Raw genomic sequence first — 18,446 nt, 5'->3', positions numbered from 1 at the left:
CATCATGGTGGAATTTTTTGCTAGAGGTTTTGGCCATCACATTATAGCACATAAAATTTATATATATATATTTTTTCGGCATAATAAAGCCTTGTGTGGAGTCTGTCTTTTCCAAAAGTGTTTAAAGACCCAGCTGAATCTTTTGATTTTTTCCTTTAAAATCTTTGTAGTTTGTAGTTATTAGTTACGGAGCCCTCAGGCAACTGTCAAAGGTGTTATGGAAATCTTTTTTTTTTTTTCTTCCTTCAGGGAAACTTGATTTGAAAAACAAGCTCTAGAACTTGCTTTCCTATCAAGGACAATTCTTTCTTATTGGTGGGGGGAGGCAGGGAGGACCACTTTGTCTCTGTTCAGTTGTGACAAAATATGGAAATCATTATGTGATTTTTCCCATCTATTAACAATAATAGCCTTGATTATCTCTTTAGAAATTCAGCAAAATCACAGCATGTGAGGAAAATCTCTGTAATTACCACTAACCATAGGTTTTGTCCAATCAATTAATAGTGCTTTGAAATTCTCTTTACTAGCAATAAATGGAGTATTAAGACTTAAAGTTATCCTTTCACTCACTTTCTGCACCTGCTTAGTGTTAAGCTCCCAGCAGTATATTTTCATTTAATTATTTTAATTTTCTCAACATTTGTTTCCAGTATATCCCACAAGGATAGCAGAAGCCTTGGCTCTGGTTTTTTTTTTTTTTTTTTTTTCCTACTTCATAATGTTTCCCTATTAATGTAAATGCTGCATAAGTTCTTTCTAAAGAAGAATAAATAAAACTTTCAGAGCACTTAGGAAGTAAATATTTTACCAACTATAAAATGTCTTACACAATCTGAGAACTTAATCTTGTTATGGAAGCTAGAAGTCATTTGGATGATTACTTGTCATGGAGATAAAGTCACGTAATGTAAATCTTTTCAGATTGGCTTTAGTCCCACAAACACTGACATCTGACTTTTTTCTCTCCTAAGCAATTGCTACTGAGCTTTAAAACAAAACAAAACAAAACAAAAAAAACATAAAAAGCCCCCACAAATTCAGCACTTTGAAATAAAAGAATAACGGGGTTTCATAAATGACGAGGAATACTGTGGGTATATCCCTCTGTGGCTGCCTACCACACGAAGTCAAAACGTTTTGGTTATGGTGATTTTCTCCTCTCAGGAAGTTGAGTTGTTTCCAATTATCTGATATTCTGTAGTACATAAAACCCACATCAGGATGATGCCACAAAAGGCACAGTGGTTTAGTTTCATTTACTTTTAGTATTCAATAAAAGTCCACCAGTGCATATTTGTTTAATTATGACTTAAAAAATAAAACCTACAGGCCAGCCAAAAAAATAAACTAACCCATGCTATTTCACTCAGCCATCTGGCTAATTCTCAGTGGACTGTTGAAGAAGAAGGCCTTGGGATGGTCTGCAGACCATGTTCTGGGGGTGTGGAAGATTAGAGACGTACACACATGTGGATGGATGGGCTTCAGAGCAAGAGCGCACGTGTGTGGAGATGTGTGTGTACTTTTAAAGCGGGAGAGTGGCAGCAGGTGGGAACCGGGGGCCAAACTTGTTGGAAATTTTGAGTTGGAAAATGACCGATATAGGTGACATTTTTGATTGCCTGGTTTCAGCCTTCTAATCTTGCCTGGCCTTCAGCCGTCCTTGACCTACCTCCACCTTTGAGGATCCACCATTAGGATGAACTCTTCGATAGCGACCTCACTTCTACCCTGAGCTGGGACTCATTAAACTGTCTCTTCTATTTGCTGGAATGAGCTACCTCAAAAGGTGTAAGCTGTGAAAGGCAAAACTCACGTTTAATGAAGCATCTGGAGACGTTTAGCAGCTGCCTTTTCTGAAGTTTTAATGCCTAATGAAAGCTCGACTTTACTGCTTAGATCTTAGGATAGAATATAACCTAAATTCTTCTACGCAAGTCTTTTGGCTGAGTCTTCCAAGTCAATACTTCTTGTGCTTTCGCGGGCATTGGAGATGGCGTATGTGCATGTGTACACGTGTGTAAATCCATTCCTGTTAGACACATAGATTCCTTTTGTCTTTGGTTTTTGGTTTTTTGTTTTTGTTTTTTTTTTAGTGTGAAAAAGTTTGGGGTATGTTGGTTAAACTAAATGGAACTTTTAAACCCAGCTTTTCTGAAAGGATGTGGATCTGTACTTGATTGGTTTTCTTCTTTAAGTCCTAATGCACACTGTCCGTGATGGGTTAGTGAAGAGGTTGCATGTGTGTTACAGATGAGGACACACATATGCAACCTCTTTGTAGAGACACTGGATTTAGACTGATTCAAGGATGGTTAAAGCAACACACACACACACACACACACACACACACACAACTTGGGGGTCAAAGGAAATCCCAGTCTTTCTTACTGTCAGATTTATAAGACGAAGTAGCACTCCAAAAGATGCATTTGAAGTGATAGATTTCGTCTCGTACCACCTGGACATGGGCAGTGTAGAACAGCTAAAATCAAAACCACTTGAATTCTGGCTCAGCGTTCTCCAGACAAGTACTTAAAATAGCTTAAATAACAGGATGCAAGGGGAGGGAAAACATTTCCTTTTAAGGATATGCATTCTTGGTGTGATTCAAACTTCTGCAGGAACACGGCTGTATAATAAGTTTATTTACTTTAAGGTTACTTGGGGGAGGGTGTTGAGAGAGTTAACTGGCGTTTTAAATAATACTTGGTACAAGAGCATAATGAGGTTTCTTTTAAAACAGAATGCAGATGTGAACTTACACGTGTCATCAGAGAGACAGACACACACACACACACACACACAGAGCAACAGACAGAGAGAATCTGTTGTTACAAACAGTTGGTTCCTTTCTGAGGAATTCAGCAGCCAGTATGAAAGACAGGCCTCTCGGTGTAGCACTGGGAGCCTGCTGGTGATTTTTCTTTTTTTAAGTGTAGTGATTTTTCTTTAAAAAGAAGAACACTTGGTCAGTGGCCTGAATGTTTAGCTGTTTACTTTCTGCGGGAACTTTGTTCAGCAGGGATGTGTCTGGAGTTTCTTTTTTTCCTGCCATTTGTTAATGTCGACTCCTTACTGACCCTATGTTCTGAACCCAAAAGTTGAGACTTGCTTCCACAGAAGCATTAAGAATGCTCTAGATAGTACAGGCTATAGGATAGTATCTAGCTTATCAGGCGGTTGAAAATAGGAGTCTTCAAAATGCAGAACCTGTTTGACCCTATGCCAATGTGTAGTTTAATGAAGATGTGGCAAATGAGCCAGAAAGGGCTTTCAGAATATCGGCAGCTTTAATGAGAAAATAGAGGGCTGCCATTATTGCCAGGACGTTGTGATGTTAGTTTCTAATTGTTCAGACTGTTTTCAATCCAGGTCTGTGTTTTGGGGGTCAGTTTATTATTAAATTCTCATGTTTATGTCAAAACTCCGAATAGAAAAAGATCACCGCCAAACCTCGTTTTGGGCTCCCAGTAATAATGTCACTGATAAGATGGAAGCTTTCTAAAATGCCATTGTGCTATTTGATTTTCTGGCTTTCCAAAGCACAGCGTATTAGATCTCTGATAATAGTTTAAGGGTGTGTGTCTGTGTGTGTGTGTGTGTGCGCGCGCGCGTGTTTTGGCTGGGGATTGGAAATAAAATTAGCATAAAACTCTTTAAAAATAATTGCACCCTATTTTGTCTTTCAAGTACTTTTCCAGCTGGGAGATTTTGTAAAATTAATTGCAAGCTGCCTTTTTAGGCTCCCTCTGCCTTTTTATTGAAATTGAAATTGTTGTCTTCAAAAAGATAACGATTTAGGAGTTCTAAGAAAGGCTGGCTCTAATTTACTAGTACTAACACTAAAATGTCTTTGATTACGGGAGGTAATACGAGCTAGATCTGCTGATAAATTGTAGGAAAACAGCAGAGTAGGTAAAACTTTTTTTTTTTAAGATTTTATTTATTTATTTGACAGAGAGAGACACAGTGAGAGAGGGAACACAAGCAGCGGGAGTGGGAGATGGAGAAGCAGGCTTCCCGCGGAGCAGGGACCTATCCCTGGACTTCGGGATCATGACCTGAGCTGAAGGCAGACGCTTAACAACTGAGCCACCCAGGCACCCCAAAACTTTTAAAATATGTAAAATGTGATTAATTTCTGTATCTCTGGTGTCTAGCTTAGTGCTGGCCACACAGTAGGTTCTCCATTTGTTCTGGAGGCTGCCTTCTGCCAACCAAGTGCACACGGTATTTCTTAATACAGACAAAGCAGGTTTCTACATTTAGAACGGAACTCCTGACCTGACAGCCATCACTGGTTTTCTACCAGGGTACTCCTCTGTGGGTGTGTTCACTTAGAAAACCAAATTACAGATCTGAAGGCTGCCAGGGTGGGGACAGGATTAGAACAAAGGGAATGAGATTGAATGTTATTTAAGGGATATTTCTGTCGTTATGGTTTCCTGGTGAATTACCATTCGGTCTTTCAGTGCTATTTCTGTATGTGTTCCTTATTGTTTGTTTAATTCTGTTTTTAAAATGCTCATTAGATTAGAACATTCTTTTCCTGGTTAATACCTGAGAATCAGTAGTCCTACAAAAAATGGTCTTTTCCCATCGCCTGTTACATGCAAGGGACTGGGCCACGTACTGGGGTTGAGGTCAAAAGATTTACAACCTAATAAGGAAGATTGCTGCATTCTGACCAAGTCCTGCCCCTCCAGTCCCCCTTTAAAATGGTCCTGTCGGTTACTAACAGCATCTGTGTATTACCACTCTTACTTCAAAATGGAGTTTCTACACGTGGTTATTTGATGTTAGTTATATTTTAGGGTGGGTACTTCCTGGCATCTTTTAATCATGTCAGTGAGCTGTCTTCTAATTAATGCCCAACAGGTTATTTCAGAAAGGGCTCAGGCAAATGTTAATTCTCTTCATTGCCTACACCTCTATTCTACCTAAGGCTGATAAACTGCGAAATGGCCTAGACTCTCGGCACCCTGGTTGGTTTCAGGTCGTTTTGAATTCACTGTTCTCCAATACTTATTTTAAAAATCTCTGCCTTCTGCTTCTGTTAGATCACTGAGAATACAAAAGGAACAATTAAGGACCTATTCTATGCTAGGTCAAAACTGGAGTCAATCACAGGTTAAATTATGCTCAGAGCACCCAGGTGGCTCAGTCGTTAAGCATCTGCCTTCTGCTTGGGTCATGATCCCAAGGTCCTGGGTTCGAGCCCCACAGCAGGCTCCCTGCTCAGGGGGGCCTGCATCTCCCTCTCCCTCTCCCTCTCCCCCTGCTTGTGTTCCCTTTCTCTCTGCCAAATAAATAAATAAATCTTTAAAAAAAAATAAATTGGGGCACCTGGATGGCTCAGTGGGTTAAAACCTCTGCTTTCGGCTCGGGTCATGATCCCAGCATCCGGGGATCAAGCCCCGCATTGGGCTCTCTGCTCAGCGGAGAGCCTGCTTCCTCCTCTCTCTCTGCCTGCCTCTCTGCCTACTTGTGATCTCTGTCTGTCAAATAAATAAATAAAATCTTTTGAAAAAATAAAAAATAAATAAAATAAATTGTGCTCAGATACATCATTTCAGAAGTCAGGGTAAAGTAGAATACATTAATAAACAAATCTTTTAAAAGATTTAAGAGAGAGAGAGAGCATGAGTGGGAAGGGCAGAGGGTGAGGGAGCGAATGTCAAGTAGACCCCATGCTGAGTGTGGAGCCTGACACAGGTCCCATCCCAGGACCCCAACATCATGACCTGAGCCAAAATCAAGAGCTGGCAACTTACCTACTGAGCCACCCAGGCAGCCCATAAAATATTTTTCTATCAGAAATTGCCAAGTGGGGGCACCTGGGTGGCTCAGTGGGTTAAAGCCTCTGCCTTCGGCTCAGGTCATGGTCCCAGGGTCCTGGGATCGAGCCCCACATTGGGCTCTCTGCTCAGCAAGGAGCCTGCTTCCTCCTCCCTCTCTATCTGCCTGCCTCTCTGCCTACTTGTGATCTCTGTCTGTCAAATAAAATAAAATAAAATCTTTAAAAAAAAAAAAAGAAATTGCCAAGTGGACAAAGTTGTGTTGTTTTGTTTTTTTTAAAGACTTTTTTATTTTTATTTATGTGACAGAGAGAAAGCACGAGACAGCACAGTAGGGGGAGCAGCAGTGGGAAAGGGAGATGCTGGGTCTCTGTCCCAGGACCCTAAGATCATGACCCAAGCCAAAGACAGTCACTTAACCAACTGAGCCACCCCGGCACCCCCCAAGTGGACAAAGTTTTGATAGTGGCAAGGAATAAGCCATCTTTTCCTAAAAGATCTAAAAATAAAGGAATGTTATATTTAGGTGCTGTGATGCAGTAGTGATCAGAATGTTATTATTATATATCTCTTTCTATTATGTATTACAGTTTTACCTCCAATATTTTTAAAAGTGTATGCGTGCGTGTGTGTGTGGTTTGTGAAGTCTTGGCTACTCAAGTTTAGAATCAGAGTGTGTTAGAGTCAAAAAGGGAATCTGGGGATCATTTGATCCAAAGACATCTTACAGATGGGAAAATGAAGACCCAGAGATGTGACTTATGCAAATCCTATGTCACATTACTCTTCACTCGCATCCTTTTAGCCATGCTGTGTATCTTTCTGTATGCCATGCTTACACCCTAGTAATGAGCTCGGTTTTACCTTTTTTTTTTTTTTTTTTTTTTTGAGAGAGAGAGAGAGAGAGAAAGGAAGAGCGATAATCTTTTCTTTTTTTTTTTAAGGGAGAAGCAGGCTCCCCGCTTAGCAAGGAGACTGAGGCAGGACTAGATCCCAGGACCCCAGGATCATGACCTGAGCCAAAGGCAGATGCTTAACTGACTGAGCCACCCAGACACCCCAAGAGTGAGAATGTTAAGCACGTCCACACCTAGCACAGAGTCCAATGTGGGGCTTGATCTCATGACCCTGAGATCATGACCTGAGCTGAAATCATGAGCCAGTCACTTTATGACTATGGACTCAGCCACACAGGCACCCCTCTATTTAACTTTATAAATAAAATGGGAGAAACAGCTTAGTTTATGCATGGGAGGAGGTGTATTTAAACTCAAGAATTTCATTCATCAAAAGTTGCTAAAATCCTGCCACAGTACCATGTGGATTACTTTGCTCTTTTTAGCAATTGCAGATGTTGTTGCTGGATTGACTTGTACGTATAAACACTTTACTAGTAAAGTGTTTGATGTATGGCCTTTTATTAATTCAAAGCAAAGAAAGCAAAGATGTGCCCTAGGGAAATTAAGTACTCTTTATCGAAGGGAATATTCGTGATTTTCAGAAGTTTGGGGTAGCTTGGGGATGATGTTTGAGAAGTATAGATACTCTAATTGGTAGATTTAAATGTGCCAATTGCGTTTAAGAGTATTTGTTTGAATCTACAAATATACTTCACTAAAATTAAATATAGAATTTTATCAGCCCTCAAAATATTGCAGAAATGGTTTTACATAGGATATTTAATATTTTAATAGTTGACAAAAATTAGCTGAAATGAATTACACTTAGATCACACTTAAAATAAGATCTGTGGGGCGTCCGGGTGACTCAGTCAGTTAGGCATCCATGTATAGGCACTAAAGAACTAATTCTCCCATGTGTTTTAGTACAGAGAGATAATCACATGATGCTGTTGATTTGATGTTTAAATCTGACATAGGGGCACCGGGGTGGCTCAGTTCGTTGAGCGTCTGCCTTCGACCCAAGTCATGATCCTGGGATCCTGGGATCGAGCCCACATTGGTCTCTCTGCTCAGCGGAGATTCTGTTTCCTCTCTCTTCCCTACGTGTGCCCTCTCTTGCTATCTTTGACCTCTCTCTCTGTCTCTCAAATAAATAAGCAGGATCTTTACAAAAAATAAAAATAAAAATCCCAAGTACTTTCCATGATCTGTAAGAGTAGATGTGATCAGCTCCCTAGCCTCATCCCTGACTCTCTTCCTCTGTTTACTCTGCTCAAGTCCTACTGGATCTTTGCTGTTCTCAAACTGTACCAGACACTCTTCCATACCACAGACTTTGCATTTGCTCTTTCCTCTACTCAAAATCTCTTCCCCCTAGATATCTGCGATTCGTTCCCTTGCTTCATGTAAGTCTTCATTCAAATATAACCTTGTCAAAGTGGCCATCCTTGACCTCTGCCATTTTGAGCTGCATAATTCTGTTTTGCGGGCGGGGGTCATATGTGTCGGAGGGTATTGGGCAGCACAAGACACTGGATGCCAGGAGCCTTGGTGGGGGGCAAATTAGCCCCCAGTCTGACCCCTTTCCCTGCTTTATTTTTCAGCACAGCACTTAAGTTATATTTCATTATATTATATTTTTATAGTCTTACCTCACCTTAGATGTTATTTGCTTAGTAGTTGTCATTAGAATAACAGGACTTCTCTATGAATCCCAGCAGCACCCCCATTCCCAGAACAGCACCCAGTCAGGTTTTAAAGTAACGTATCAGATAGATTAATTTCACAATACATTTTCTTGAACAGTGCTCTGGTTTCTCTATTGAGATTGTATCCTTTTGTTGTAATAAATTTATGTGTGAAATTCAGTGGAGGAACCTAAGGAAAAGCACTGCTGAAACAGTAGGTATTTGAAATTTCTGGTGAAAGTCCAGTTTTCTTAAAACTATATATGCCCAAGAGATTACAGCCCTCGGGACATTAACCCTCTTTCTCAGTAAATTAACTTCTGGTTATTGATCAGTTTTTTGTTTTTTGTTTTTTCATTTTGAATAGTTTCAGACTAAGCATCATCAGCACTTAAGATATATACCCTGTTAGAACAGTCCTAGCACAAAAATAAAAAGGTTATTTATAGAGTCATGGTAAACGTTTGCATTACTCGGGACTGCATTTATTTTTATGAATTCCATATTTATTTACATTAGCTCTTGGAAAAAAGTGGCGTTGAAGAGGGTAGTTTAATTTCAGGTGTGCTTTGTAATATAATCAGCATCCATTCATAAACTGTTCTACCAGACTAATGGAAGAATAAGGGACGTAAAACTCCTAAATAGATACAACAGAAACCGTTTTCTACCATGGCGGTGTTTTATTGGTACGTTGTCTATTATTTATTTTTTAGAAGTCCTGTCAGCTTCATGATTGAAAAATAATTTATTAGGCAACTCTGCTTTGTTAGTATTAAGGATGCTATTTTTTTTTTTTAATTTGACAGAGAGAGATCACAAGTAGTCAGAGAGGCAGGCGGGGGGGGGGGGGGGCGGGGGGGGGAGCAGGCTCCCTGCTGAGCAGAGAGCCCCATGCAGGGCTGGATCCCAGGACCCCCGAGACCATGACCTGAGCCGAAGGCAGAGGCTTTAACCCACTGAGCCACCCAGGCACCCCAGGGATGCTATTTTTAAGTGAAGCTACATATACATTGTTTAAAATACAGAAAACATGGTGTAAAACTGTGCTTTCTGTTAAAATTTGCGTTTCCTTTTTAAACAACCTTAGGTACCAAACAGTAAGAAGAGCAAACACTGTGTTCAGGCGAGCTTAGTAGGAACTGAGTCTCAAATGAAGACAAATGCTCATCATAAGCCTACTCCAAGAGGTTCACTTATTTCTTCTAATTTTTTTTTTCCTTTTTTTGCCTGCTCTCCCTCTTTACAAAGATCTCAACAGCAACGGATTCATCTGTGACTATGAACTTCATGAGCTTTTCAAGGAGGCCAATATGCCATTACCAGGATATAAAGTGAGAGAAATTATTCAAAAACTCATGCTGGATGGTGACAGGAATAAAGATGGGAAGATAAGTTTCGATGAATTTGTTTATGTAAGTATGTGTAAGTGCACCATTAGTATAAGGGGTCATGACTGTTCCTTTGTCTAGTGGGATCTTAAAAGTAGTCAATCCTGTGAAGTTGCTAAATGTTGCGTATTAGTACTGTTGGGATTAATGAAGTTTCCTTCACCCCACCAAGTGTCCTGGGTTCTCTTAGCCATTCGAGTATCTTAGCAAATGAATTGGGGAAAAGAACACTGACAAAATCAAAGCTACTCTACTTGCTGTGAAAGGCGATCCATTTCCTCTAGGGCTTCCTCAAAGGGGATTTTTCAAGGTGCTAAGTGTCGTCCTTGAAGTGCTCTTTCCGTCTCCCTTGGTGTCTGCCTTGGAGAATAGGGTGCTCCCAGATGTTAGTTAATGAATGCTACACCCTGACTCACAGTCTTGGAAGCTTCCTGACTTGAGCTTTCTGATTAAAAGAAGATGTTTGCGACTCTTGTCTTAGTAGTATTTAACCGGACGGTTTTCTCGAGGATAATCATTTTGATAATTAAAAGTTTGAAGTGTATCTTTTTAGTCCATTGGAGGAGGCGTTTAAAATTTCTAGTATCATCAGATACTCCTTAGGGTTCGGGGCTGACTTAATTCTTCCACTTCCAAGCACCGAGTTTAGAGTTCCGCACTCAGTGCTTGGGGAGGGGTTCTGTAGCCCTCCTTCCTGAAGCCCGACACTGTAGCTGCCAGTGAGCCAGGCGACTGGTGCCATTTTCAGTCCATAGCCATTGCCAGGAGTATTTGAGATGTAGCGGTTGCCTCTTCCCTCCATGAAGAACACCCTGAAGATTTTATTGGTTGGGTTTATTAATTTAAGGCTGAGTTTGTCTAGATCTAATTAGGCATTCCTTTTACTGGGTTACAAACAGGTAATGAGTTGCCTCATTTTTCACCAACTTCCCAGCTTTCTCATCCTCCTTTTCCATGGTAACTGAGGCTCCCTATAGCCAGTGAAATTCTGGTATGTTCTCTCCCATTAGAATTAACTCCTTTAGAACTTTGTTAAGAGCAGATTGGCTAATGATGTATCCAGAGCTGAGAGCATTTGGTGCGGCGGGGAGGGCTGCTGTTTTAAAAATGTAGACATGTGTCATGATGGCGTTCTTGTCGGCTTCTTTTGAAATACTGATTTCCTACCTACTGTTTTTTGTCTTCAGTTATTGCCAAAGCCTTTTGTTTTGAATTCTGTGTTCAATAGTAAGTTGCAATTGACTTGCAGTATGAGCACTTGCATGTCTCTGATGTGAACGTGCTCCCCTTGGAACTGCATGTTGAGTTGTGAATTTAAAGCAGCTTAGAGCAGTAGTTAACTATGATGGGTTAATTTTTGAGATAATTTACTGCCCAGAATTTTAATCTGCTAGAAAGAATGGACCTAAATCGTGAAGATCTGCAGTGTGGCCAGTATTATTAAGGACAAAATTGTGAAAGTGTCCTTGAGAAAAATGATCTTAGGGAAATACTTAATTTTGTAGGTCTTGAAATGTTGCAGGTTCTTCCATCCGAGCTGTCGGAGGCTTTTAAGGGAGAAGGTTTGATTCCCCTAGTATATTCTTAAAAAGTAAATGACGTGCATACTAATTTTGGCATCGCTAGGAATTTTTAGAAAATATTAATGACATTTCAGGTTAAAATGTACATTTCTTTCTAATTGGAAGGAATCAGTATGTTTATACTCTTTCACTTTTTTAAAGATTTTATTTATTTATTTGACAGAGATCGCAAGTAGGCAGAGAGAGAGAGAGAGAGAGAGAGAGAGGAAGGGAAGCAGGCTCCCTGCTGAGCAGAGAGCCGGATGTGGGGCTCCACCCCAGGACCCTGGGATCATGACCTGAGCCGAAGGCAGAGGCTTTAACCCACTGAGCCACCCAGGCGCCCCAGTATACTCTTTCATTTTTCAAATCAAAAATAAAAGCCTGGAGTCCTGAAAAAAGGAAGTAGCTTCCCCAACATTACACATAGGACTAGTAGCTTTTTCCAGTTACTTCCCTTCTGTTCAAGACATCTGAAATGTGAAGGACAGTTAAATAACCTGCCTGAAATTTCAGAATGATACCGCCATGACCGGACTGAAAGACGGGTGTCTGAGCAAATGCCCGTCCGCTTCCATCTGCTTTGTCACTGATGAGACATCTTAGAAATTGTCAAAATATGGGTAATTTTCGTCATCTGTAAAAAAACCAAGCGAGTTATTCCTATCAGGTGTTAACATAAGGAAGTACAAATAAACGTGTTCTTACATCTTGGGGTTTTTTATTTAAATTGCTGCATAAGAGGTGTTAATTGCAAAGCAGCCTACAGACAAAATCAGTTTATGTTAATTTTGGAGAAGAATATATATAGGGCAGAAAAGAGTCCCTAAGTTATTATGTACACTTCAAATGTTAGTTAAATTTAATACCCGGATTTTGTTTCTTCTAAGTCTCTCAAAACGACATTACTGGATTTTTATACCTACAAGGTAATGGTGGGGTTTTTTTGTTGTTGTTTTTTTTTTACCCGTATCTTTAAAAAGACTGGTATGGCCCTTCCTTTCAGCAGAGATGTCTGCATTAAACTCTTGTTTTCACAGTGAGAAATTTGCTCTTGCATAATGGCACTAAGTTGTTGACCAGTCCTAGGACTTTTGCTTAGAACAGTGCCCGGCATATAGCAAACGCTATGTAGATGTCAACTGTTGGGGGTACGGATTTCTGTTCTGTTTTGTAAAGTAGTGTTCTTTTCCTATTATTACTAAGCTCAGGCCTACAACAGATTCCAAAAAAAAAGAAAAGAAAAAATTCAAGTGTACTACTTTGGAAACACTTTGGAAGCAAGCCTCAAACCCCGGAAGCCAGTCAATATTTTGCAATTCTTTCTGAAATCTTTCCTTCCTCCTAAGTCATTATGCCTCTGGATTGCTTTGTCTGGCTGCTAGTCCTGCACAGAACTAGAAAGGTGATGAAACTTTAAAAAGGAATAAGAAACATATACATATATATACTCCATAAAGGGGGGGAGATGCATAGAACCAGAGCCGCAGGGTCCCCAGGAGTTTGCTCACGCATGACAAAGCCAGTCCTTGCTCCTCGAGGGAAAACAGCACTAACAGTGAGCTCATTAGTATCACAACGGGCAGCTTTGAAAAGATTCATTGAGAAGACTTCAGCACAGTAGTTGGCCTTGTGTTATCTCTGATTTCAGAGATTCTTGTTAAGCCAGGGTTTTCTACTCAAATAACTTTATCATCCGCTGGAGCAATTCTTCCCTAACGTAGAAAACAAAATGCAAGTTCTCCTGCGGTGAATCCATTGAAGAGACGTAAATCTTCAATTATCCCTTTTAATTTGCTTTTTTTTTTTTTAAATCTACGCAACAGAGGAAATTACCGTGAACCTGAAAGTTTGAGCTTGGCTGGACACATTTATTTAAAAATATTTAGAAAACGAAGGTCCTATAACCTCTGTAAGGCAATTAAAAATTAACTGATTTAATTGCAACTTTGCTTCCATTCCCAAGCATGAGCTTAACTCCAGTGACGTAAGTCATTGCATTAGGATATTACACAGTAGACATTCTTTTTTTAACTTATTATTTGTATTGTTCCTTTTTTCCATGCTATATTTAAATTTGGATTTATTTTTTAGCTGCAGTTGTGATCATGGAAACCAACCTAATTTTTTTTTTAAGATTTTATTTATTTGTTTGACAGACAAGGATCACAAGTAGGTAGAGAGGCAGGCAGAGAGAGAGGAAGGGAAGCAGGCTCCCTGCCAAGCGGAGAGCCCGATGTGGGGCTAGATCCCAGGACCCTGGGATCACGACCCGAGCCGAAAGCAGAGGCTTTAACCCATTGAGCCACCCAGGTGCCCCCCAACCTAATTTTTAGAAGCAAACGATCTTGAGGCAAAAATAGGCCTAATAAAAAAATAACTTTTCATAGGTCATTTCTGAGGCAATAACATTTTGTATGCTTTTTTTTTTGTCATGCAAGTGATTTATGGTACCTCAGTCATGAGGGAAAGCACACATTTCAGATTTTAATTTACTAGACAATGTCTAAATAAAGTGGAGTTCAGAGTTGGGTAGAATAGTGAATATTGCGTTTTTACTAAGCAGATATATAATTCTCAAAGGGGAGTTATGGGAACCAAACGCATCCCAGTGAAGACTGCTACATTCACTGGTCACCATTTTATCATATAATCTTGGCTCAGAAGTTAAGGTAAATGAAATGAAACGAAAGTTGGATTTAAAAAATCAGTGTGCATAAAAAGAATTTCTATCATTTAGAACTTGCCCAGAGTGCCTGAGTAGTCAGCTCTACAGTATCGATACCTAACAGGAGTCCATATAATGGCCAGAAAGGAGGGAAAATGATTTTGTCGGCTCTGTGCAATATTTAGAGTAGTCTGTGTGTGTGTATCTAAAGACATAAGTAGACATGGACACACTTGCACACGTGCACACCCATTCTGAAATTCCACCTCTGACATTACAGGTAGAGCAGAGAAATCACAGCTCTGAAAATTAAGCTTGATCTTGTGGAACTTAACTACTCCCTAGTTTCCTAAATAAAATTGGGTTTGTAAGTCCAAGGAAAGACAGGATTTTAGAAAGGCAAGAGGAAAAAGCGTGGCTTTGAGAGAGAGGGCCACCCACAACACCTGTAACAACTTTTACACAACTTTTACAGAAAATCTCTCTCTCTGATTTGGATTAGTAGATTAGTGGATTAATGACAAAAAGGTTCCCTCCTGGGAAACCTAAATAGAAAAGGCCCTCCCAGCTTTTGGATGGATGTCTTGTGCAGGACACAGGGGTTGGTCAGTGGCACTTGGGGCTGGATTTCAAACTTATCCTCGTGCCTGTTCTCATAGATACAACCTGAACTGCTACATATTGTGACCCTGGTCTATGAACTTCAAACATGGGCTGCACCTCCTGAGATTTGTGTGTGTGTGTGTGTGTGTGTGTAACTGTCAATAATGCCAAAGGCCTTTGACTCCTGTTTTGTTTGTTCAGCAACTCTTCCATTAGGGTAGTATGTTTCCTTCTGTAGGTCCACTTATGTGTTATAAACACCTTTTTAAAAAAAAGATTTTACGTATTTAGAGACAGAGTCTAAGAGAGAGAGAGCACACATGTACAATGTGAGTGGCAGAGGGAGAGGGGGAAGGAATACCCAAGCAGACGATCTGATGAGCATAGAGCCCTGCACTGGGCTTGATCTCACAACCCTGAGATCATGACCTGAGCTGAAATCAAGAGTCAGACACTTAACTGACTGAGCCACCCAGGTGTGCCTTTTAAAGAAATTTTTGTGAAGATGCTACATCTTTCTCTCATTTTATTGGAAGTAGCTACATTTTAGCCATGTGCATTGGTAGATCAGAAACAAGTTTGGGCTTAGGTGAGTTCCAATATTTAAAAGTATATAGTTAGTCCTGGGATACCTGGGTGGCTCAGTCCGTTGGGCTTCCAACTCTGCGTTTCAGCTCAGTTCATGATCTCAGGGTCCTGGGATCCAGCCCCACCTCCGGGCTCTGCACTAAGCGGGGAGTTTACTTGAGGAGTCTCTCTTCTTCTCCCTCCCCACGTCCCTCCCCTCTTGTGCTCTCTCTAATAAATAGATCATTAAAAAATATAGAGAGATCTTTAAAAAATATGTAGAGCTGCGTAGTCCTTTAGAAAATCCATTCATTCAATCAGGCAGTTAGGAGAGGGTATGAAATCTGCTTTGTTACCACCTGCTTTGTACAATTAGAATGCACACATTCATTTTGTTCACCATGTTGTTCATGACGAGAAGCTAGATTTCATAAACACTCAAACAAGATAGTTACTGAAAAGCCTCTTTTTTGTGTTTATTCTCCAAAGTTGTCTTTTTGCTGCCAACTCAACCCATTTCTTCACCTGATTATTCTGTAAATTTTGATTGAACAAGCTCTTACCATTGTACCCCCGAAAGAGGTTTTTTTGGTTAAATCATTAAATTTTCGTCTTCCTTTGCATTAAGAATTGTGGTTAAAGAAGGGGGATCCTTCAGCTTTTTCTCTCCAGGGAACGAACAAAGCCTTACTTGTTGGTAGAAAATTAGCAGATTTACCTATGCCTTTGAACCACACTAGTTGGCGGCTTAAAGCGGATTCAATGCATGTGGCACTTAACATTTTTGACAAGTGTGTGCAATTGACTGTCTGGCTTCATTTTCAGTAGCAGTATTGTAGTATTTATTTAGCATCTTAAAAGCGCAAGCCCAGTTTTCCATCTCCTTTTAAGACTCACCACCCATATGGGAAAATGTAGGTGAAAATGTAGGAGTCTAAAAGAAGATAGAAGGGCTTATCGTTGCACCTGATTTAAAACAAACTGTGAATTAACAACAGATTTTCATTCGTAGATTTTCCAAGAGGTAAAAAGCAGCGATATTGCTAAAACCTTCCGCAAAGCAATCAACAGGAAAGAAGGGATTTGTGCTCTGGGAGGCACTTCCGAGCTGTCCAGTGAAGGAACGCAGCATTCTTACTCAGGTAATAATAGTATGACAGGGTGATGCAGTGACCTAAGGAGGTCTGCTCGAGAAACATTGCTTCCTAAATAAGAATACAGCAGAAGCCCACTGTGGTGTGTATTTAGACCTGGGACTAATACTTGCCGTAAGGGTATTGTAAGTATTTATCATATGGCTTTGTTAGCTTGCAAGACATATTATATGATGTGAGCAATGATCGGCTTTATTATAGTAGAACTCTACAGGAATGTAAGTAATGTTTTTTTAAAGAATTTGGTAACTAACTTTTCTAAGGATCTGTTAACCCTGCTCATTCTCTCTGTTTTTTGCTGTTAATTTTGTACTTCATAAGAGCCATATTGTATTCAAGTATCTGGGTTTTCAAAGGGGAGAACTCATGTTTGTGACACGTTAACTTTCAGTACTACGTACAAATTATTTTAGACTTTAGAGTCAACCTAGAGTGTGAACTAATTTCTTATTATTTAACATGATTATAGAGGAAGAAAAATATGCCTTTGTTAACTGGATAAACAAAGCTTTGGAAAATGATCCCGATTGCAGACACGTAATACCCATGAACCCGAATACTGACGACCTGTTCAAAGCTGTTGGTGATGGAATTGTGCTCTGGTAAGATGTTGGTTGATTTTGTGTCCCGATTTCCAAAACAGCCTTCCACATAATTGATATATTATTGGTTTCTGGGTGCTTGACGGCTTCAACTCGGGAAACAGAACTGAAAGTTGTCTGGGTGTGTCTGAGAAAGTACCACCAAGATACAAATCTGAAACTCACTCATTTAGACTGGGGACCGCTTTATAAGGAAGCTGCCAGCTTCCGATTTCTGCTGAAGTACAAGCAGAACGTGACAACTTTGTTGGACTTAAGTATGTCAGTGTCTACTTGTTTTTAAAGTACCATAGCTTTGGGACGCCTGGGTGGCTCAGTGGGTGTTAAAGCCTCTGCCTTCGGCTCAGGTCATGATCCCAGGGTTCTGGGATCCAGCCCCACATCGGGCTCTCTGCTCAGCAGGGAGCCTGCTTCCTCCTCTCTCTCTCTGCCTGCTTGTGATCGCTATCTGTCAAATAAATAAATAAATATCTTTTTTAAAAAATAAATATAAAAAAAATAAAGTACCATAGCTTCAAAATACAAAAAAAGCTTCCTCTTCAGTTCTCACTCTCCAGTTACTTAGTTCTGAAAATTGTGTTGGTCCTTGCTGCTCCAGAGCGAACAGTATCTTGGTAGAAAGGATGTAAGATGATCAACACTTTGTCCCGTTGATGCTCTAAGAGCATATGCTCCGTAATCAGTCGGCCTGGGTTCGTCCTCTGCCTCTGCCGCTCAGGAGCTTGTAAGACCAACCAAAATGCAGTCAGAATATTCACACCCCTTTGCATTTCACGCTGCATCTACTATGATCCCCATTAAAAACCATAAGATAATCCCATTTCGTCCATGTATAGGCACTAAAGAACTAATTCTCCCATGTGTTTTAGTACAGAGAGATAATCACATGATGCTATTGGTTTTTTTTTCATTAACTTTTTTTTCTCTTTTTTCTACTTTAACGTTTTAAAAAGCTTTTCTTTCTTTTCTTTTCTTTTTTTTTTTAATCTTTCTTTTCTTTCAAACCCTTGTGTCGAGGGCTAACTTTCAATAGATCGCAGCGAGGGAGCTGCTCTGCTACGTACGAGATGCTGTTGATTTGATGTTTAAATCTGACATAGGGGCACCAGGGTGGCCCAGTCCATTGAACATCTGCCTTGGACCCAGGTCATGATCCTGGGGTCCTGGGATTGAGCCCCACATCAGTCTCCCTGCTCAGCGGGAAGCCTGCTTCTCCCTCTCCCTATGCAACGCTACCCCCCGCCCCCACTTGTGCTCTCTCTCTCTCCCAAATAAATTAAATCTTTAAAAAAAAAAAAAAAACAAATCTGACATGGAAAGAAGCATGGTTTTCCCTGTGTGGAATCACATGTTTTGGGGCAGTATTATAAACACCTAAAATGTTAGTGTCTTCGTCCAAATTTTACTGAATGAGATTCTACCCGAAGAAATCACAGATTCTAGTCTAATTAGCAGAACATTTCTTTACCTCACGACTGGATTAGCAATACCGAATATCGTGCCTA

At 40.2% G+C, this 18,446-nt stretch overlaps 1 protein-coding gene across 2 annotated transcripts in view; it reads left to right on the top strand.

Annotated features, from left to right (window-relative positions):
- Window positions 1-18,446, top strand: part of PLS3 (plastin 3) — an 84,741-nt gene that overhangs the window by 48,917 nt on the left and 17,378 nt on the right. For both annotated transcript variants that reach the window (XM_044234473.1, XM_044234474.1), the window contains exons 4-6: window positions 9,646-9,809; window positions 16,198-16,327; window positions 16,809-16,941. In XM_044234473.1, the coding sequence (XP_044090408.1) occupies window positions 9,646-9,809; window positions 16,198-16,327; window positions 16,809-16,941 (427 nt within the window). The remainder of the gene's footprint in view (window positions 1-9,645; window positions 9,810-16,197; window positions 16,328-16,808; window positions 16,942-18,446) is intronic.

The sequence above is a fragment of the Neovison vison genome, chromosome X (assembly GCF_020171115.1).
Source record: "Neovison vison isolate M4711 chromosome X, ASM_NN_V1, whole genome shotgun sequence".
NCBI classification, from domain to species: Eukaryota; Metazoa; Chordata; class Mammalia; order Carnivora; family Mustelidae; genus Neogale; species Neogale vison.
The sequence above is the reverse complement of the archived record's forward strand: the minus strand, read 5'-3'. Positions and strand labels throughout refer to the sequence as shown.